The 22,635-nt window shown below is 44.2% G+C and overlaps 1 protein-coding gene across 1 annotated transcript in view; it reads right to left on the bottom strand.

Annotated features, from left to right (window-relative positions):
* The window catches only part of EMILIN2 (elastin microfibril interfacer 2), a 58,518-nt gene extending 37,432 nt beyond the window's left edge, over window positions 1-21,086 (bottom strand). Inside the window, exons 1-2 of the mRNA XM_006139031.4 lie at window positions 20,737-21,086; window positions 20,165-20,287 (exon numbers count right to left, since the gene is read on the bottom strand). Of these exons, the coding sequence (XP_006139093.1) occupies window positions 20,165-20,287; window positions 20,737-20,849 (236 nt within the window). The 5' untranslated portion in view covers window positions 20,850-21,086. The remainder of the gene's footprint in view (window positions 1-20,164; window positions 20,288-20,736) is intronic.
* Between the last annotated feature and the right edge of the window lie 1,549 nt (window positions 21,087-22,635).

The following is a 22,635-nucleotide window of genomic DNA, read 5'->3' as shown; positions in this document are numbered from 1 at the left end:
CCTTGATACATATATGGTTATTTATAGAAATACCACACAGAGTATGCCATCAATTATAATTTATATTTACACTTGTGCTAAATTGGCTGCTGCATGGCCACACAGCTTACAGCAGTGGTTCTCAACTCGTTTCAGTCCACGGACCACCAGGCCAATCAAAACATTTTCATGGACCACCTCCATTCTGAGACATGATAAAAAAAGAGCAGACAACGAACATTTTGGTTTGAAATTTATTTTTTACTAACAGATTTTTGGATTATCTTCTCACTGACAAGCTTTTCAATGTTTGGAGTGGTACTTGATAATGCACAACAAATATCACTTTCCACTGCAAGCCAATTCCTCTGTTTCATTTTAATGGGCAACAAACACGAAAATCCAGTCTCTCACATATAAGTTGACGCAAATGGCAAAAGAAATCTGACTGCATGTGCTGACAGATTTGGGTAACTCCCAGTCACGCTGGCCCAAAACTTCTCTATAGTAGACTGCTGGTACACCTCTTAAGCCACAAAATCATTTTTCAGATCCAAGAATTCCTCTTGCAGATCCTCTGGAACACTATTAACATCTGTTGTAAATGGATTCCTGATGAAAGATAATCTATCCCTTGTCCTGTCCACCTCCGGAAAGTATAGTTGGAATTCCATAAATGATCGAGAATTTGCGTCCGAAATGGCTTCCTTTTCCCCGAGCATGGCATCCACCTATGGAAACTGAACCAAATTATTGCCTTCAACTCTTACGATCCAGAGTTCCAATTTTTCAAGAAAAGCCTTGATGATGCTTTTGTGAGAGAACAGATTTGTACCTTTCCCTTGCAGCTGAAGATTCAGTTTGTTCAAGATTCCAAAAATATCAACAAGATACGCAAGTTTTAAATTTGACTGCATCAGCACATTTCGGAATTCCTCTTTCCCTTGAGCCTGGACAAATAAATCCAACTCCTCTCTCAATTGAAAAACTCTGGTGAATACGTTCCCTGCTGACAACCACCGTACAGAAGTGTAGAACAGCAACACATCCAAGTCAGAACCCATGTCCAGGAAAAATCTTTTGAACAGCCTGGTGTTCAGAGCTGATGATTTGAGTGATTCACCACTTTCACCAACCCTTTGAAAACAGCATTCAGTTGATCAGGCAATAGTTCACCAGCATTTGGAAGCCCAAACTTGAGCCCAGCATGGGAGGTGCATCACTGGTGACACCCACAAGATTTACCCAATCCAGACCATGTACTTCAAAGAAATTGTTAACAATTTCCATCATATCCTGAGCCTTTATGGTAGTATCAAGAGACTTACAAAAAAGAAACTCGTCTTTGAAGTCTCCCTCAACCATGTATCGTGCGAACACCAATAGCTGAGAGCACAATACGACGTCGGTTGAGTCATCCAATTGTATGGCAAACAATGGAGACTTCTTTATTTCATCCACAACTTGTTCACTGATGTTCTGTGATATCTCATTTAACCGTCTCGATACTGTGTCGCTAGAGACAGATATATCATTCAGCTTCCTTGCTGCTTCCTCGCCAAGAACAAGCCGCACTATCTCTTTTGCACAGGGGAGCACAAGTTGCTCTACAATGGTATGAGGCTTCTTGGCCTATGCAACTTTGTATGTAACAACGTAGGAAGCGCGCACTGCATTGCTTGTCTTATTGTAGAATGTACTTGTTGAGTCGAGGCGCTGCCGTTTCAGACCTGATAACCGCCACTCAAAATAATTTTCATCCTTTTGCAACAAGTTGGGGTGACACTTTTCGAGATGGAGTTTCAGCTTAACCGGCTTCATTGAGTCATTTCCCAAGACTTTGAAACGAACACCACATTGTGGCAAATCCACGCCTTCTTTTTCTTGACAAGTGAAGTCAAGTTTGATGTAGTCCTCTGAATACTTGCGCTTGACATTTCTTCCTGTCGTTGCCATTATAAACAAACTACATCACACCTGTAAAACAGCACATGTAGGACATGACGGATGACACAGCAACTGCTCAGCAAGATGGCGGCAGCTACACTGATACTCAGAGCCTCAGATGGAAGTTACCGGCAACACAACATGGTTGCATCCTAGGTGACGCAATGGATGACGCGCCACATGTTTGTGAACACGGCGTAAAACAGCCTAACAGCGGTGCCTGTTCACGCCATGTGGCTTTGGACAATGTTCCTGTGGACCACCGAAAAAGTCACCATGGACCACTAGTTGAGAACCACCGGCTTATAGGTAACTTAGGCGAAGATGCTTCACCTTGCCTAAGTTCCTTCACATCGAAAGTTATTGTTTGCTGTAACTCCCATATAGAGAGGAAAGGTGTGATCGCTGGCCTCTACGAAATCATGAACTAAATTGTTTGTATGCAACAAATTGTTTGTGTTAGCAGAAGGTAATGAAGGAGGTAGTCTTGTTCTCTCAGACTTATGGTGTCTTCTGGATTGGTGAGGTTGCCTTAATGAACAACACGATACCATCTGTGTGTTTTGTTAGTCTATAAAGTGCCACCAGACCATTTGTTGTTTTTTAAGTTTATCCTGTTTAAGTTTATCCGTCCACATCCTTTTTGTAGTGGGGGGGCCCAGAACTGGACACAATACTCCAGATGTGGCCTCATGAGAGCTGAATAAAGCGAAGTTACTCACCTCCAGTGCAGTAACTGTCGTTCTTCGAGGTGGTGTCCCCGTGGGTGCTCTACTATGGGTGCTGGGCTTGTCCTGGCGCCACAGACAGAAGCTTGTCATGAGCAGTGTTCGGCCGGAATGCGCAAGTGCCGTGGGCTCGCGGTTTTCGCGCTCTTTCATGTCTCGTGCGGTCTGACCCCCCCGCCAGTTCCTCAAGACCGCCTCGAAGTCTGTAAGAGACAAGAACAGAGAGAGAGAGGACTCCAAAGCGGGGAGGAGGACGGGTAGTGGAGCACCTGCGGAGACACCACCTTGAAGAACGACAGTTACTGCACCGGAGGTGAGTAACTTTGCTTTCTTCTTCGGGGATGTCCCCGCAGGTGCTCTACTATGGGTGACTGCATAGCAGTAGTCGCCAAAACGGAAGGAGGGCAAGGAGCCCCTATTTATCAGTTGTGGAGAGTACCGCAGTCGCCACTGCACCATGTGAGCAAGTGAGTAGAGAAATAGAATAGTGTTTGGCGAAGGTCTCATGTGAGGACCAAGTCGCCGTTCTGCAGAAGTCGTTCAGAGATACCCCTCTATGAAACGCTGTAGATGTGGCCATGGCTCTAGTGGAGTGAGCACGTGGTTGGGATGGAAGGGGTAAGCCTTTCGTTGCATACGATTGCACTATGCATGAGGTTACAAGATTGAAAATCCTCTGGGAAGATAGGTGTTGACCCTTTGACCTGTGTGCCAAGGAGACGAATAAGTGGTCCATAAGCCTGAAAGGTTTAGTGCGATCTATGTAGAATGCTAAGGCCCTGCGGGTGTCCAAGGAGTGTAGGGCCACTTCTCATGGTGAGGCATGGGGCTTCAGAAAAAAGGTGAGCAGGATCACTGGTTCATTGACATGGAAATGTGAGACAATTTTGGGTATGAATCTTGGGTGTAGTCTGAAGATTCCATCCTTACGGAAAATTGTATATGGTGGCGTGGCCATCATGGCAGAAAGCTCGCTCACTCTGCGTGCTGATGTTATGGCAAGCAGGAAAACGGTTTTCAAAGTGAAGAAATGCAAGGATACAGTCACCAGAGGCTCGAATGGTGGCCTCATTAGGGCATTGAGGACTACATCCAGGCTCCACACCGGTGGGACTGGGTCATGCAGAGGGGCCATGTTGGTAAGGCCTTTGAGAAATCTGTCAGTAGTAGGATGGGCGAAGACAGAAACACCATCTATTGGTGATGTGAATGCTGAAATTGCTGTGAGGTGCACCCTGATGGAGGCTAACGCGAGGCCTTTGTTCTTTAGGTGTAACACATAGTCCAGGACGGAGGGAATTGACAGATGTATCGGATCGTGGTGGTTTGAGGTACACCAGGAGGAGTATCTGCGCCACTTGTGAAGGTAAGTTTTTCTTGTGGTTTGTCGCCTACTGTGTACTAGGGCATGTTGGACTGGAACGGAGCAGAGAGATTCGAATGGAGTCAGCCAGTTAGGAACCATGATGTTAGGTTCAGCATTTGTATCTGGGGGTGTTTCAGGCGTCCTTGGTCTTGTGTGAGGATATCGTGGAGAGGCGGAAGGTGGATCGGTGTCCGTGCAGAGAGAAGGTGCAGGAAGGGAAACCAGTGCTGGCGAGGCCAGTCCGGAGCTATGAGGATTAGCGTAGGCCTGTCTGTCTTCAGCTTCTGAAGGACTTTGGGAATCAGAGATATGGGGGGGAATGCATAAAGGAGGGGTCCGCACCAGGTCATAAGGAAGGCATCTCCCAGGGATGCGTGGCTCAGGCCCGCCCTGGTGCAGTACTTGTGACATTTTGTATTGGCAGGAGTTGCGAAGAGGTCCACTTGGGGAGTACCCCAACGTTGGAAGATGTCACGTAAAATGCCATCGTGCATTTCCCATTCATGTTTCACATGGAAATGTCTGCTCAGGAAATCTGCCATCACATTTGTGGTGCCAGGTAAGTAAGATGCCATAGGAGTTGCCCCGTGGCGAATGCACCAGTTCCAAAAGCAGATGGCTTCTGTGCATAGGGAATGGGAGTGAGCGCCGCCCTGGCGATTGATGTAATACATGGCTGTGATGTTGTCCATAAGTATCCTTACCGTGGTGTTCCGAATGTAGATGAGGAAGGATTTGCATGCGTTGAAAATGGCGCATAGCTCTAAGAAGTTTATGTGTAGCCTTGCTTCTTGTGGGGACCATTGGCCTTGGACTGAGAGGGAGCCTATGTGGGCCCCGCAGCCTAGTAGAGAGGCATCTGTTGTGATTTGATGGAGTGGCTCCTGCAGATGGAATGGTACACCTGACAGTAGGTTTGTGTGACTGGTCCACCATAGGAGTGATTGGAGAACGCCAGATGGCGGTGTTACTGGCTTGTGGAGATCGTATCTGGTGTGGTGGTATACAAGAGTCACCCAGTACTGAACGGCGCGCAGATGTAGTCTGGCATATTTCACCACATACTTTGTGGCGGCCATATGGCCCATGAGTCTGAGGCATGTGATGAGTGGAACGGTAGGGCTGACGGTGATGGTGCAAATGAGGTCTTGGATGGCTTGAAACCTCTGTAAGGGTAGGAACGCTCTGGCGGCAAGTGAGTCCAGGTGGGCTCCAATGAGCTCGATGTCCTGAGTGGGGTGAAAAATAGACTTTTGCTCGTTGAGGAGGAATCAGAGCGATTGAAAGACTTGCAAAGAGCTTCCCCTTGTCGAAGGGTAAGTCCTCGACTTTGGCCTGTAGTTCCTTTCGAACTCCTGCTGCTTGAAGGAAAGAAGCTCTGTGCATAACGATGGCAGTAGCAGTGGAGCGAGCAGCGGTATCAGCGACGTCTATGGCTATTTGGAGGGACATTCTCGCTGATGTGTAGCCCTCTTGGATTACTGATCTCAGGATCGATTTTTTTGAATCAGGGAGATGATCCATGAGGGGAGTGAGGCGTGAAAACGTATCAAAGGTATGATTGGAGAGATGCACCGAGTAATTGGCGATTCTGAGGAGTAAAGTCGCTGAGGTGTATACCTTCCTGCCCAGGACGTCGAGCCTCTTTACGTCTTTATCAGAGCTCTGGTGTTTGAGATGAGGGGCTCTAGATCTCTGTTGAGCTGCGTCAGCTACCAAAGAGTTAGCCTGTGGATGGGCAAAAAGGAATTCCATGCCCTTTGGTGGCATGAAATATTTCGTCGGCTCTTTTGTTGGTGGGGAGAGCCGACGCTGGAGCACGCCACACTTCGTCAGCCAGTTCCAGGATGCCTTAGTCCACAGGAATGGCCAGGCGTGACCTATGCCTGCGGTTGGAGATTCCTGAAAAGCTTGTGTTGCTTGTCTTTGAGTTCCTGCAGCGGGATCTTTTGTGTGATAGCCACTCACTTAAATAATTCTTGGAACTGACGGAGGTCATCTGGTGGAGAGCTATCACCGGGCGTGACTGCCTCATCTGGAGGAGATGAATCTAGGATGGAAGACCCCAACGTTTGGTGCACGAAGGGAGTATGTTTCGGCTCTGATGGGTGGTGAGATGGTGATGGTGAATGGTGCAGAGGAATAAGGAGAGCTGGGGTTGGAGAGCACCTGCGTGAAGCGTAGTCAAAGGCGGATCGTGATCGGCAAGAATACCTGCTACGAGAATGTCGGGAGTAGCGGTCATCACGATGGTATGTGCCATGTCGCGGTGAACAGTCGTCATGGAAGCTAGAGCGGTTGCAATATCGATAGTGGTATGGGGAGCAGGGCGAACAGGAGCGGAGGTGTGATGCCCTGGAGGAAGCAGGAGAGAGAGAGCTACCCGTAGTGGTGCCTGCGATGAGGAGATGCAGCTGCCAGAAACGGAAAAGGCAGTCTTGAAGAGGCATGAGGAGACCCATAGCGGTGAGAGGACCGGCGTGGGGATCGGAGTGCCGGCAGAGGAGAGGACGGTGTCGGGGAGAGGAAGCGGGAGCAAGAGCAGCTGCGGCGTGGAGATCGGAGAGCAGCAGGGCTCCGGGGTGGTTGCGTTGTGGCATGCGCTGAAGCGCTAGCCACTGGATTGCTCTGCACCATCACTGTAGAAACCTTTCTTGTTATCCTTCACATCCTTAGCCAGTCGCAATTCCAATTGTGCTTTCACCTTCCTGATAACCCCCTGGCATTCTCGAGCTATACATTTAAACCCCTCCCTGGTCATTTGTCCAAGATTCTACTTTTTGTAAGCCTCCTTTTTGTGCTTAAGTTCACCAAGGATTTCCCCTGTAAGCCAATCCGGTCTCCTACCATGTTTGCCTCTCTTGCTACGCATCGGGATGCTTTCTTTCTGTGCATTCAATAAGGCTTCTTTAAAATACTGCCAGCTGTCCTGGACTCGTTTCCTCTTCATGTTAGCATCCCAGGGGATTCTGCCCATCAGGTGTCTGAGGGAGTCAACATCTGCTTTTCTGAAGTCCAAGGTGTGTATTTTACTACTCTCTTTTTTTCCTTTGGTCAGGATCCTGAAATCTACCATCTCATGATCACTGCTTCCCAGGTTGTCACCCACCTCTGCTTCCCCTATTAGTTCCTCCCTGTTTGTGAGCAGAAGGTCAAGCTGCTCACGGCTCCTGGTCGGATCCTTCAGCACTTGTACCAAGAAGTTATCCCCAACATTCTCCAAAAACGTCCTGGATTGCCTGTGTATTAAGTACAGGGTACTTAAGCCTCAAAGTGACCTTCTGCCAAGCACTTTAAACAAAAGGGATGTAGACTGTTGACTGGCATGGACATGTTAGAGTCAGAACAGTGCTTAAATCTTGGGGAGTTAGGCATTATACCCTTGTACCCCAAATCTCAAAGAAAATACTATAAAAACAAGGAAATGTCTTGGGGGAAAAAAAACAAGCATCACTAACAATAACTACTTCTGAATAAGAAACTATTTACAACAAATTCTCTCTAGAAAACTTTCTAGAGAGAGAAAGGGAAAAGAATATGAAAAAATGATGTATTCCCTAACTACCAACCACAGTCGGAGAGTAGGAACTAAGGGGGGGTCAGAGTGGCCACCCCTTAATACCGTCATCTGGCAACACAAGGGCGCAGAGAGTTCATGTGCTATCATGGGAAAAATTCTCTGACTGTGGTGGACTGGTGCATGCGCATTGGAAGTGAAATGGACATGTGCAAGCACTTGAAGAACAACTGTTAATAATCACGCATTATTACAAATGTTTCAAAGGCTAGGGGGAAAATGAACTACCCTATTGTAGTTAAAACATATATCAGCTAATGTGCTCAATTTCCATAACCTTATAAAGATTTCTACCACCTAAAAATGGGCATATATTTTGCTGAGTTAGACCTACAGAATACAAACAAAAACATTAATCTAAAAAGCAAGAATATAAAAAAGAGTGATTTCAAAGAACTTTCTAATCTTTCATGCCACAGAAAACAACAACTTATTTTAGGAGCCTTTCCACCTTAGGAATTAACAACTATTAACAACTATTATCTTTACTTCCAATTCAACCACCCTATTTTTAATCAAATTAATAGAAATAACTCAAGATGGAAACACAAAAATAAAATAAACCTTGAAAAAACACAGCACAGTAATTAGTAAATATTCTCCTTCCTCTTTATGACGGATTATAGGAAAAGATCTTTTTGTATTAAAATAAATTAAAAATACATATTTGGTGCAAGTTCTAAATGTTCACAGAATCACAAGGGACCCTTTAGAGGTTGAGTTCAGTCCCCTGCACTCATGGCAGGACCAAGCACTAGATATACCATCACTGGCGGATGTTTGACTAACCTGCTCTTAAACATCTCCAGTGATGGCGATGTCACAACCTTCCTAGGCAATTCATTCCAGTGATTAACCACCCCAACAGAAAGTTTTTCCTAATGTCCAACCTAAACTTAACTTGCTGCTATACAAATCCATTGCTTCTTGTCCTATCTTCAGAGGTTAAAGAGAATAATTTTTCTCCCTCCTACTTGTAACAAACTTTTAGACAACTTGAAAACTTATGTCCCTCTCAGTCTTCTCTTTTCCAGACTAAACAAATCTAATTCTTTCAAACTTTCCTCATCAGGCATGTTTTCTAGAACTTTAATGATGTTTGTTGCTCTTCTCTGGACCGTCTACAATTTGTCCAGTGTTATGGCTCTGATCAGACACCGTTATGAATACTGGCATAGTGAAACAAAAGAAAGAAAGAAGAAACAAAACCAGTATTTAGGAATCAATCTTACAATTTTCATACATGCACAACTACCATTAAAATCAATGAAACATTAGTGTGTACAACTACAGCCCATGACTAGCTAAGTCTTGAATAAAGAGCTACTGGCCAAACAATTCTATGAATGTTTATGAGTACTTGGCAGAAAAAGTGTAAGTGTAGCACATCTGCATCCTAGGAGTTTGTCTGCACTAAAAAAAGCTGCAGCCATGCAGCTGCATCACTGTAGTGCTACAGTGAAGACACTACTTTTGCCAACAGGAGGGCTTCTCCCCTCGCGCAGACACTTCATCCATGCTGCCATGTAAGATTAATAGATGGTTGCTGTACTGGAAAGGTTCCACAAATGGGGAAGACAGCAAATGCATTAGCACTTTTCCAAAACTTACCATCATGGTCCCTTAAATTCTATGGGCTAGATTCACTGGACTGCTCTGATCTATTTACACAACCTGAACAGCAGAAAAGGAGTGGAAAATACCTATAAATCCCTTAGCATGCAGGAGCGGACTGGACTGGTGGGATACCGGGAATTTCCCAGTGGGCTGTCCTCCAAAGGGCCGCCTGGCGGTGGCTGGAGAGGAAGGGGAATTGTGACGGGGAGCCGCAGCCCCTCAATTTAAATTCCCTGGTGCTGGCCATGTATACCACGCAACAGCTGAGAGGGGAGATGCCCAGGCGTGGTGTGACGTCATGGCCCGGGACTTTAAAACCGCCCAGCCCAGAGTTGCACCACACACCCCAGCTCCAGGCCCAGCAAGTGGTCTGGAGCCCTGGAAGCAGCTGGAGGGGACTTCTGGGGCCCAATCACAGACTCCAGCACCGTAAACTGGAAGACAGAAGGTGGGGGGAGAGGAAGGGGAAACAATAGGAGGAAGAGGTCAGTGGGGAAGGGGCTTGTGCTGGGGGGGCCAACACAGAAGAAGAAAAGGGAAGGCACCAAGGAACAGGGTGGAGGAGAGACAAATGCCAGGGGGCCAAGTGAGACAATGAGGAAAAGGGCAGGAGGGAAGGTGTCAGTGGGAGGGGGGACAGGGTTATGCTGGGAGAGGAGAGGGTAAGGGCATTGGGAACTAGAGGCGAGAGGGGGAGGTGCTGGGAGAAGTCTTGAAAGAAGGGGTGGGCATGAGGAAGGCGGGGATGGAGTAAGTCATGTGTGAGGGCACAGGGGCATGAGGCGAATGGGGGAAGAGAGTGGTGAGGGGGTGGGCATCAGGGAAAAAGAGGGCAAAGGGGGTAGGGGCAGTGAGGGAAGTGGGGGCACCAGGAGGGTGCAGGGGTAAGAGAAGGTGCAGGTGCTTCAGAATTCTGGAGGTGAAGCAGAAGGGCAGACACCTGTAGGGGAGGGGCCAGCACTAGAGGAGAGAGGCAGGGCAGGTGTGTAGAGGGAGGTGTTAGGAGAGGGGATGAGGAGGGGTAGCTCACATGTTCAGAGTGGGGCTACTGGAGGAGCGGGCACAGGGGGAAGAGAAGGGCTGGTGGAGGGGGGCAGGTCACAGGAGGGCTGAAGGCAGTGAGAAGGGCAGGAGTAAGGACAGCAGAGGAGGGTGAGGGGTTGGGGGGCAGCAGGCACCAGGGGAGCTGATGGAGCAAGGGGAGGAGACATGGCAGCAAAGGGAAAAGGGAGAGGTTTATACAATATTTATTAATAACTTGGGTGCTACATCCAAACAAGCCACATGAACTCAGTACTGGTGCACAACACAAAATTCATTCTGCTCATGGGAGGAAACTCTTAGAAGGAACACTTCCCCCAGCCTCTCCACCCCCTCGTTAATGTCACACACATTGGGTTAATGCAATTGCAGGACAGTTGCATGAGGGGGGTTTGGTGGGGGCCAAACTAATCCCTATTGGTAGGAAGATGGTGGAAAAAGTCCTTAGAGAGGGGTCACATGACACCTTTTACTTCTGGTCACGTGTCCATCTTGCCCCAAGAGTGTTACCTCCAGAAGCCTGGCTAATGGGAGTCAGGAGTGTGGCTAATGGAGGTCAACGAGTAAATTTAAAAAAAATTATTTGATGAGAAAAAGTGGGCGGTTATTAACCCATTTCCTGGGCCTATTTTGATTGCCAGTCCGCTCCTGCTAGCACGGCAGAATTCCTCAAAGACACATAACTGACTACTATACCTCACCGCCACTCTGTCCCCAGTTCAGAGGGAGGCTGTTAGGCAACCTTCTTCCTCACTCCTATCTCCCGCTGGTGGGCAGTTCCTTAAGAATCATTACTAGCATAAATTAAAGCAGCCTCTAAACACCATAAATTATGCTACGGGCGGGACAGAGAATTCCACTCACTGTAGCCCCACTCATAACCCCTGCATGCCACTCTCTGAAACACTGAGCTGAAGCTGAGTGCAACTAAGAATTTAGCCTGATACCACTTAAGGATGGATTTCCCTCCCTCCCACCCCTGTAAGTGCAGGTGGACTACGGGGCACTGTTACAAAAGAAAAACAAACATTCTCAGTACCAGATCTTTAAATCCCACTTTTAATTACAGACTCCATAGCATGTAAAATGTCCAGTACTATGAAATCATTTGTTCTCTGAAATTCTGGCTTCCTTGAAGTCAATGAGAATTTTGCCATTGACTTTAATGGAGCTAGGGTTTCACCCATTACTGTGAATTGTGCAATTCAGGTAGAGGCAGGTGAAAATAAGCTAAAGTATTATACTGTCTAAAATACTCTATGTACAACCACTTCAGTGTTTTCATTTCCCAGTGACATATCACATTCTTAGAGTCTCAGATGGGTTCATATTCAACATAGCTAGCTCCTTTCATCACTGGGACTACATTAAATTTTAGTGCACTAGCTGAGAGTTAATGCGGGTATGTCTTCTTCTTGAACTAGGAATTACACCTGAAGTGTAGACATACCATCATATATAGTTCAGTAACATTTCCCTAATCACACAACTAGTCTATGGAAGAGATTGGAACAGAACGTAGCTCTCATGACTTCCAGTCCCATGTTTCCTCTATGGTTGCTTCCCTCTCCATTTATGCCAGCAAGATAAACAATGTCAAACAACAGTAAATCACATGCAGTCAGACCAGCACTAAGTTGGTACTTCAAAACAAAGAAGAAACCTAAATACTTCTAATAGGAACAAAACAGAAAAAGGTCTATATTTTTTAAAAAGGTTAAGGAAAATCCTGGTAGATCAACACTGCATTGTAATCTACTAACTATTGTATTAATAGCAGAAAGTTAGTCAATTTGGGTATCACTTCACATTCCCAGACCCTAGGCCTGATGCTTCTTTTACACTGGAGTATCTCAGTTGAAGTCAGCAGTGTAAAAACTGTATCCAAGATCCCATTTTAGAATTTCCTGGGGACTGGAACTAGGGAGAGCAATTGGCAAAGTGGAGATGGGGAGACAGGAATTGTGTGAGAGAAAATCAGAAGTAAGGGGAGGAATATTGGAGTATGAGAGATGCAAAGTGTTGGAGTAAGGCAGCAGAGTGAACAGAGCATTCTGATGAGCAAGAAGAAGGGTAAAAAGCATCAGCAGGAGTGGCTGCCTGAGAGATCACCAAGGAAATTTAAAGAAAGAGGTTAAAGGAGAGTAGAAGGGGCATATATTTAACTGGGCATTGAAATGTCTTCCTGACAGTTTCCCCCTGCCAACTCAGGCTAGGTAGAGCATGAGCACAGGACGTGCTCTACAGATGAACTGGAGCTGGCATTCGCACCAGACCTAGCAAAGTTGCTTGATTTTGAATTTCTGCTAATAGCAGCAGCTCAATCATTTTGGGGAGGAAGACACTGGGACAAGAGTAGATGTCCACAGCTGCTGTGCTCGCTTTTCTCCACAAAATGCTCAGTGCTTGAACCAGAGTTATTGCTCTCCCTTGACCTTGCTTAGGCCATAATCATTTAATCTACCCTTCTCTACAGATGGGAAGGCAATAGCTGTGGTTAGTGTTAGAATGGCAGATAGTGCTGTATTAATTCACTGCTTCCCCACAACTTCTGCAGCAAGGTTTCACTTTGGTCTATCTCATAGGTTTTTAAGTTTATTCACAAAAGCATGGGCACTTAGCCTGTGAAAAACTGCAGCACTAATTAGCAGGACTGGTTTCCTCATTGATGCTACAATATTTTTTCAGATTATTCTTACCGGATAGGTCTCTAGTGATAATGAATAGCTTCCACTGTTGCTGACATATTATCAGGAGAACTATGCAAATAGTTTAACTAGCTTCTTTTTTTCCTAAACACATCTACTTGAATGAAAAATGAATTTGCTTAACCTGTGTTTGCAGCACTTTTGTCTTTGCTCTCCATGAATAAGTCCTTGCAAGAATGTTCACAAAGACACTTTTACAGAATGCTAAAGAATATATATGTGAGATGAATGTTGAATTCATAAACACAACTGATAGTCTCATGAAGTATTAGTGTTGGGAGATTTCATACTGCAGACTATTTAAAAATTGGGATTCTAAGATTTCAGAATGAACTACAGCATTGTTTCTAGAGCTATAATTTCTCAAGGAAAGCACATACTTGAATCAGGTCAGAACTGAAGTGTGTGTGAGGGAGAAAAAAAGGCAAGAAGAGATCAGAACACTATATGAAAGTCTGATATCTTGAAAACCACAAGGGGAATGAAGGAATGTTCTACATTATGGGAATATGTGCATATCCAGCCTTTCAATGGTGTAGGACATTCCTCTATTGTTCTGGTGGTTTATTACATATCAGCCCTTAAATTGGTCAGTGGTCCTTTGGACCTGCACTGCTACTTAGGAACTGGTCTAGCACTTAATACAAGAAGTCCCAGACCTCCAATCAGTGCAATTTTCAAACCATGAAATCACAGACATAAATATCAACTGCAATATTTGTATTAATGTGAGTAGTGAGTTGAGAGAGTGTGTGAAGTTTTTGAAAGTATTGTAACAAGCTATGAATGATGTCTGAAATGAAAATTCCTATCGAAGTTTCAGAGAACAAAGACGGTGTTGTTTGCTGTGTGTATAGGCAGAGATGCATAATATTAGGCTCAGACATGGCTAAGAAAATCTACCACACCCATCCATCTTGCAAAGATTATCAAATAAATAATGCAGGAAACTCAAATATGTTATTACATTTTTCTTACTGCCTTCAACCTCCCAACCTTAGGCTAAACTATTCGAGTAGCCAGCTAGCAGGAACTTGTACTGAGACACTTCTGTCCCACACAAGATACTCTCCCTTTTTAAAAACAAAACAAAACAACAAACACACAAAGACCAACCCCCCCCCCAATCCTCCTTTCTTGATATATGTAAAAAAGTGTTCAATTTTTCCTCTTTTGTATTCAACGTAGTCTGTGTATTTTCAAGGGTTTTTCTTGTGCGATGTTAACTTCTGAACACCAGAGACAAACTTAGACCCTGATATTTCAAGGACTATTGTATCATGGGCTTGATCCTGTCCAGGGCAGAGTATTCTGATCCAGCATAGCATTTAAGCACATATTAAGCTTTCAAATAGTAATGTGAAAGTGTAACTATGTACACAGTTAACTAATGAGCCTAGGCTCATCAGTTTACCTTTATGGTTACATGTACGCTCCTGGCACATGCAGGAAGCCAGCCTGGAAGCCACCTCCCAGTGCACTCTGATTCCTCAGGAGCCATCTGCCACTTGGCACGGCTGCCTCTGTATCAGAGGCAGCAACACGGGGAGAAGGGGCATGTGGGAGCCAGTATGTAAGGAGAGTGACCTTAAAAGCTGTCTCCCTATGCCCACTGGTTCCTGGGGAGCTGTCTGTATCAGAGGCAGCAGCACTGGAGGATAGGTGGGAGCTGATGTGCGCAGGAAGCCAACTTCCATCCATGTGTAACCACTGATATTTCAGCGATTAGATAGCTACTTAAGCACATTTTAACATCCTTATTTTCAACCCTCAAGTACATAAGAAGGGCCATACTGTGTCAGACCAAAGGTCCATCTAGTCCAGTATCCTGTCTTTTGACAGTGGCCAATGCCAAATGCCCCGGAGGGAGTGAACAGAACAGAAAATCATCAAATGATCCCTTCTCCTGTCACCTATTCCCAGCTTCTGACAAACAGGCTAGGGACACCATTCCTGCCCATCCTGGCTAATAGCCATTGATGGACCTAACCTCCATGAATTTATCTAGTTCTTTCTTGAACCCTGTTAAAGTTCTGGTCTTCACAACCTCCTCTGGCAAGGAGTTCCACAGATTGACCACACGCTGTGTGAAGAAAAACTTCCTTTTGTTTGTTTTAAACCTGCTACCTATTAATTTCATTTGGTGACCCCTAGTTCTTAAGTTATGGGAACAAGTTAATAACTTTTCCTTATTTAGTTTTTCCCACACCAGCCATGATTTTATAAAACTATTTTCATATGCCCCTTTAGTCTCCTCTTTTCTAAGCTGAGAAGTCCCAGTCTTCTCTTTCATATGGGACCCATTCCAAAACCCTAATTATTTTGTTGCCCTTTTCTGAACCTTTTCCAATGCCAATATATATTTTTTGAGATGAGATGACCATATCTGTATGCAGTATTCAAGATGTGGGTATACCTTGGTTTTATAGCGAGGCAATAAGATATTCTTTGTCTTATTGTCTATCCGTTTTTAATTATTCCTAACATTGTTAGCTTTTTTGACTGCTGCTGCACACTGAGTGGATGTTGTCAGAGAACTATGCTCAAAAGAGAGATCTTGGAGTCATTGTGGAGTTATAGTTAGAGTTATATTGTATTTATAGTTGGGATTATTTTTTCCAATGTGCATTACTTTACATTTATCAACATAAAATTTCATTTGCCATTTTGTTACCCAATCACTTAGCGTGAGATCTTTTTGAAACTCTTCACAGTCTGCTTTGGTCTTAACTACCTTGAGCAGTTTAGTATCATCTGCAAATTTTGCCACCTCATTGTTTACCCCTTTTTTTAGATCATTCATAAATGGGTTGAATAGGATTGGTCCCAGTACAAACCCTTTTAAGACACCACTAGTTACCTCTCTCCATTCTGAATACTTACCATTTATTCCTAGCCTTTGTTTCCTGTCATTTAACCAGTTATCAATCCACAAAAGGACCTTCCCTCTTATCCCACTATCAGGGAGGGATAGCTCAGTGGTCTGAGCATTGGCCTGCTAAAATGTAGGGTTGTGAGTTCAATCCTTGAGGGGGCTATTTAGGGATCTGGGGCAAATCTGCCAGTGATGGTACTTGGCCCTGCTGTGAGGGCAGGGGACTGGACTTGATGACCTCACAAGGTCTCTTCCAGCTCTATGAGATAAGTAAGTTAATATATGGAGATATATCTAAGAGCCTTTGGTGAGGGACCTTGCCAAAGACTTTCTGGAAATCTAAGTATACTGTATCTACTGAATCCCCCTTATCCACGTGTTTGTTGACACCCTCAAAGAACTCTAGTAGATTAGTAAGACATGATTTCCCTTTACAGAAACCATATTGACTTTTCCCCAACAAATGATGTTCATCTGTGTGTCATTCAATAGTAAAAAATAAAATTGTCAATCATAGGTCTGCCAACAGCTGAAAGTTAAGCATGTGTTTAAATGCTATGCTGGATTGTAACTAAAGAGCTCTGTTCTGGCAGGATTGAACTCTATTATAGTACCCCATATGTAAGGAACAGGGATTGAAATAGCTGCATGGATGTCATAAAAAAAATTGATAACCAGACACACCAATTTACACTGATAATTTGGTCTACTGTTTTCTTTCCAAAGAAAGTACCTGCATATTCTTTTCCTCCCATTAAATAAAATGTTTACAATCTTTAGTTGGAATGATTTTATTAACACGCTTTTTGTCTGATGCTTCTTATAGGCTGGTTTCCCAACCTTTACAATTACATATACTTATGAGTAGAGTTTTAGGTGTTTTGCTGTGTTTTGTTTTATATAATTCCGCCTATGTTTTACTGAAATGTTGGAATGAATCACTCTGTGATTACTCCAGAATTAGATTTATTTATAGCAATAAACATTTTTTAACCTATTGATTTTATGTATACAGTAATTTGTTTCATGGGTAAATTTGTAGGTATTCATTAAAAGTTTGTTTAGTCATACTTATTTTTAGACCATTTGTCATTTTTCCTGTCTGTGTTCCAATTATTTGCAATCTAGTGGAATAGTCTGTCTTCCTGTTTATTACAGAAGTTTCAGATGGAAAAGACCAGTTAAATCAATAAAGCCATTCCTGTCTCCTACACACAGAAGGTACAAACATGTAGTCTGACCCAGTAAACACTTAAACATATGAGCAACTCTACTCCTAGGAGTTGAGCCATTGAAATCAATGGGACTTGTTACATGAGTCGAGTTATTCACAAGCAAACATTTATAAGATCATGCCTATTGTGAGTAAATGCACAATGTAAGAGGGGCAATTAAAATAAATAAACAAAGGTACAAGTGAGTTATTTGCACACAAGTGATTTTTTAAATCGTCAAATTATTTGCATGTGGGTAAGTAAAAACCATGAACATTTTTGCATAAGTACATTTCACTCCCACTTTCCACAATAGTGGCTATTAATTACAATGACAGCGTACGGCATACCTATTGTTCGGGTATATACCTTATGTTTAAGACAAAACTTAATATATAATGTGCATCTCTGTTTCATCAAAATATGGTTGTGTGTAATGTAAGCAAATATCAAAAAAGTAATGTGCGCCTGATCTTTGAGCCAACTAAAAATAAAGGGCAATGCTATTGCATATTCTGCACTAAAATGATGATGAACTTCTATTTGGAGGGTACCAGTTCTTAGCAATTTATTGCTCACCTTATTAGGAGTGAAAGGCATGTACTGGACATTTCACGGAACAGATAAGAACCCTCATAAATAGGGAGGAGCCTAGCCAGTTTTAAAACCTGGATATCGAAAGTCAGTAGGACACCAGTGATTTTCACAGATCAACATTACATTTTAAAAAAGCACACATCTGTGACACAGGTAACAAATTATATATCTGATTCAGATCTCAGTTATTCTAAGAAGAATTTTCCATTTACTTCATAATTTAGTCCTTGTCTGTAAATTTATAAACAAAATAAGAAGAATAATTTCACAGAACTTAGCCTCAATGGTTTTACTTATTTGTTATAACCCTTCTCCTTGTCCTCCTACTGTCTCATCTATGTTAATGTCCTGAAAACAGATACATATATGAGTAACTTTATTTGCATGAGCAGTTCCATTGAGTTTCATGAAACTACTAACATAAGAAAAGTTAAAGTTATTTGAATTCATAACTGCTTGCAGAATCAAGAGCATAGATTGCAAACTCTTCAGTGCAGGTTTCTTTCCTATTCTGTGTCCCTAAGAAAACTAGCAGACACAATTATAATCCTTCTTTCTAGCCTCAATTTTTAAAACAACAGGCTTTCCTATTATTGTAAAGTTTCAGACACACAGCAAACTTTCAAGACTACATAACTATATTTTGAATTACTTAAAAATATTCACACAATTTTATAGTCACACTGCTGCCATACACCTGAAGGCATATGACAACAAACAACTTTTAATATACCTTATATTCAAAATAAAAAATGCTTTGTAGTTCCATCTCTAGTTATCCCAGAAGATGTTTATTTTCACCAATATTAAGCACCAATATGAAACATCAGTTTCAGGAAATAAAGATTTGTAATTAGGAAGATCTATCAATTGCCTTAAAAATAGAAATCTCCAATATACGTTATCAGATAATTACAGTCAATATTTTAGAATTTGGTTTACCATACAAATTGCAGGTCACACAGGAGCAATAATGGATCCCATTATAAACAAGGGGATATACCTCACCCAACCTTTATCTGTCCACTTTAGTGCATCAGGGTCAGTGTCAGAATGTTAAAATGGGCAGTTAAATATTATGAAAAGAAACAACAACTTAAATGACCCAGACAGAGTTATTCAGCTGCGTGTCTGGAGAGCTTCCACTTGTGTGCCTCACGTGGCCAATGTTTGTAAGAAAAAGGTAGTTTTTTTGGTGCCAAAAACTCTTACAAACACCAAATATGCAACAACAATTGTCACAGGTCCCTGTGAGACAAAGGAGCATCCTCAGATCCCATTTTAATAAACAAGAGCGAAGTGGACCGAGCCTATCACAGGAGGCGCTCAGGCCCTTGCAGTATCAACCACATACTTCATTCGCTCATGTCTATTCAGAAATGTATATAGTTTTTATTTTTCTATTTATCACAATAATAATTAGCTCATTTAGGGTCTGATTCAATATCTATTAAAATCAATAGGAGTCTATTGACTTTAGTAGGAGAGGGATCAGACCTGTACAGAGTTTATTATCTGTGGTCTTCAAATTCCTTTGCTGAGGAGGGTTAGTAACTATTATCACTGTTTGACAGATATGGAAACTGAAGCACTGTGAAATGATTTTCCCCAGTCACACAACAGGTCAGTGGCAGCACTATGAATAGAACCTAATCTCCTGAGTTCTAGCTAGTGCCCTGTCCACTGGACCACAATGGTTACCTAACATAAAGCGAGTACTGCAGAAACACATCAGTGGCAGGTTTATTAAAAAACAAAAAGTAACAAAAACAATTTTGCATGGTCTCCTCTCTATGCTAGAGAATTTGAGAATCTATAAATTGTAAACATGCTGGACTTGTGAATGTGGGCCAATAATGCAAAACAACCATAAAGCCAGAGTAAGTCAGGTGTATTATTGCTTTGTACTACTGGAGTGGAGTGAAGCAACTGCAGTGCACCCATAATTGTGGGCCAAGGTGTGTAACTCACAGCAGGTGCTTGCACTCCTACAAAATTTAAAATACAGTATGCATATTCACCCCAACTTGGTAAGACTTTGGTGTCAGCAGCACCAAATCAATTACCAATGGGAAGTTCAGACTTGCAAGTAACTTTTCCTTGATTTGTTTCTAGCAACATACAAATAACTTATTGCATGATCTCACAGCAGAATATCCAATGTGGCTCTAATTTGTTTCAGCTGCCTTATGTTTGTAATAAAAAAAGCTTTGTTCACGATTTATTATGGCCCAGCACTCAGAGGCTAGAAAATTAAACATATCGTCCTGCAATAACCTCTCCCTTCCAAGCACACACTTTTAAAACAAAATACAGGACTGTGTAGCACCAGACTAACTCCGTTACATTTCTAACACTTTAAAAAGAGATCCCAGAGTTTTAAAATCCCATGGATAGATAATCTGAGCCCTGGTGATGTACAACTTGAGAACTGTTGCGGTCTCACTAGATGTAGAAATGACTTAGCGATGACCTAGTGGTTCCCCGCCCAGAAATCTCCTCCTCTGTTACTTACACTGGGGTTGGTGGACAGGGAAACTGGTTCCAGGCACATTTGTACTGAGCCTGAACAAACTGCTCAGTTCCATCCAGCACAGAGCAGCTCACATTCTTGTTCACTATGTGGGCGCACCAGTTCCTGGGAGCGGGCGACAAAAACACACAGGACAAAGGCACAGTTAAAGGGGCAAACAATAGAGATGATTAAGCCAGTAGCATGGCAAGTGTAGAACAAAAAAAAGCACCGGTCAGGAGACGCAGCCCATAAAACCATCGCCGCGCCCGCTCACACAAGCCGAGGGCAGCTCCTTGGGCCACTGACTGCCCCTGAGGCAAGTGTCCGCACCTACTCCCACCCCACCTTTGCAGCCATTGCAAGCGCAGGGGCTTCCCATCCCACTCGCCCGGCAGCTGGCAGCCGCATCTCGCCCTAACAGGGAATCCCGGGAAGTCTTAGCCCCCCCGCTCTGCCTGGGGAAGCTGCTGAGGCACCCGAGAGCCCCAGGCCAGCAGGGTCCAGCAGCCCGAGAGCCGCAGCTGGACGCTCCCGCCCGCCCGCCCGCGGACGCAGGAGGGAGAGACTCTTACTTGCTCCTGCTGCGCCTCAGGTGCGGGGTGGCCTCGCCGAGCCAGCTGCCCAGGGACAGGAGCAGCGCCAGTGCCCAGCCCAGGGGCACGACCGGTCCCGGGCGCAGCCCCATTGCCGCCAGCAGCGCAGGCGAGACTGGGACTGAGCTGGGCTGCTGCGCGGAGCAGCCCGGGCGGCTGGGAACACCCTGGAGCGGAGCGGAGCGCGCTCCCACCCTCGTCCTGCTGGATTCCTCCCTTCCCCCGCTGGCCGGTTTCCTTTGGACTCCTCTCGCCCTGCCCGCTCCCTCCAGCCCCTCAGAGCCTCGCTGACGCTTCCGCCCTCCAAGTCGTTCACACTCCCCCTCCCAGCCGACGGGTGACTCCCCTCGACCCACGCTTTGTCTGACCAAGCCAATGCAAGGCAGCCCCCACTTTTCCCACTCGGCAGGGGGGAAGGGCAGGTCTTGATTACTTCACATTACTCAGCTGTGAAGGGCTTTTTTCCAGAAAGCGAGCGCCCTGATGCATTAGTATCTATGCGCGCGCGCACAGACTGTCCCATAGACAGACGGGATAGACCCCTACAAAGAGGCCCCACCCAGCCCTCTATTGGCCTGCACCTTTGGCAGGAGACCTCGATCTTCTGATCCGCTCGAGGAGTTGCACATATTTAAGATACTGGCCACTCATCAGACATGCAGCCACTTCCTCCCTTCCCCCCATTCACTCTGGCCTGACTTCCCCTCCACAGTTATGCAAACAGTGACGGTTTGTGCAATCAGTGCTTTTGACTTAACACTGGTAACTAATGGAGAAACTATTCAGTCCAAAATGACCATTACGCTGTATGTGTAGTGCAGCCATACTGTCCAAACACTATGACCCTCACTTCCCCAAACATAAGGAGTCCAATTAATCCTCCTAGACAACACTCTCATAAATTCTGAGGATCCCCCTGCTGTACTGCTGGTGATGGCAGTTGTCATGGACCATTGGCTCCTCACTTGATCATTGTCCCCTCATGACCCAATGCACCTCAACCACTAATACACACCTTTCCCAAGTATTTAAGCTGATACGGTTATTTTGACACGCCCAACTGCTACTCCATATCCCAAGAACTCTTTTGCATGGATTTTCTTCCTGTTTTTCTCTGTTGCTTTAGGAACCCAGGAATTATAATTCTGGACCAGACAAGTAGTCCATCTTGTTCAGTATCTTATCTCCAACAATTGCCTGCACCAGCTGTTTTAGAAAATGTGCAAATGGGCAATGATGGAATAACCTCCTTTTAAAGAAAGTTTCTTCCTAACTTAGAAGCTGGGTTAAACTCCAAAGCATAAGGGCTAATATCCCTTTCAAACTTTTATATATATTTAATAAGCATAATACAACTGCAGATATTCTCATCGATATTAATGCCAAATCCTTTTTTGGAACCAGGTAAGTTCTTTTGCCACGGTAATACCCTATAACAATGAGATGTCATGCACTTTGCATCCTTTCACATGCATCTCAGCATAACTCTCGACTACAATAAACTACATCTTTTTTTAAATGATCTTTAAGATGCACAATAATATTTAATAATATTGAAATTAGTAGTTCATACATTCCTTTTTATACCAAGTATGCTATCAACTTGGTAAAAGTTGGAAAACAAACATGTATTAGGCAGAGTGAACAGCAGATATTAAAATTCAATCTAGCGCAGTTCTTCAAGATTACTTACCTGTGCAATGTTTCTAAGGCTGTGTCTACACCATAGGTTCCCAAACTGAGGAGAGTGCCCCCGTGGGGGGGGGGGCATGAAGAAATTCCAGGTGGGGTACGAGGTGACTCAGCCCTCCCCCCTATGGAGTTTTGCTACCCCGGTCAGTTCCTTTTTTTTTTTTTGGCTCAACAAGTTTTGCTGCT

This window comes from Pelodiscus sinensis, chromosome 2, assembly GCF_049634645.1.
Source record: "Pelodiscus sinensis isolate JC-2024 chromosome 2, ASM4963464v1, whole genome shotgun sequence".
Lineage (NCBI taxonomy): Eukaryota > Metazoa > Chordata > Testudines > Trionychidae > Pelodiscus > Pelodiscus sinensis.
The sequence above is the reverse complement of the archived record's forward strand: the minus strand, read 5'-3'. Positions and strand labels throughout refer to the sequence as shown.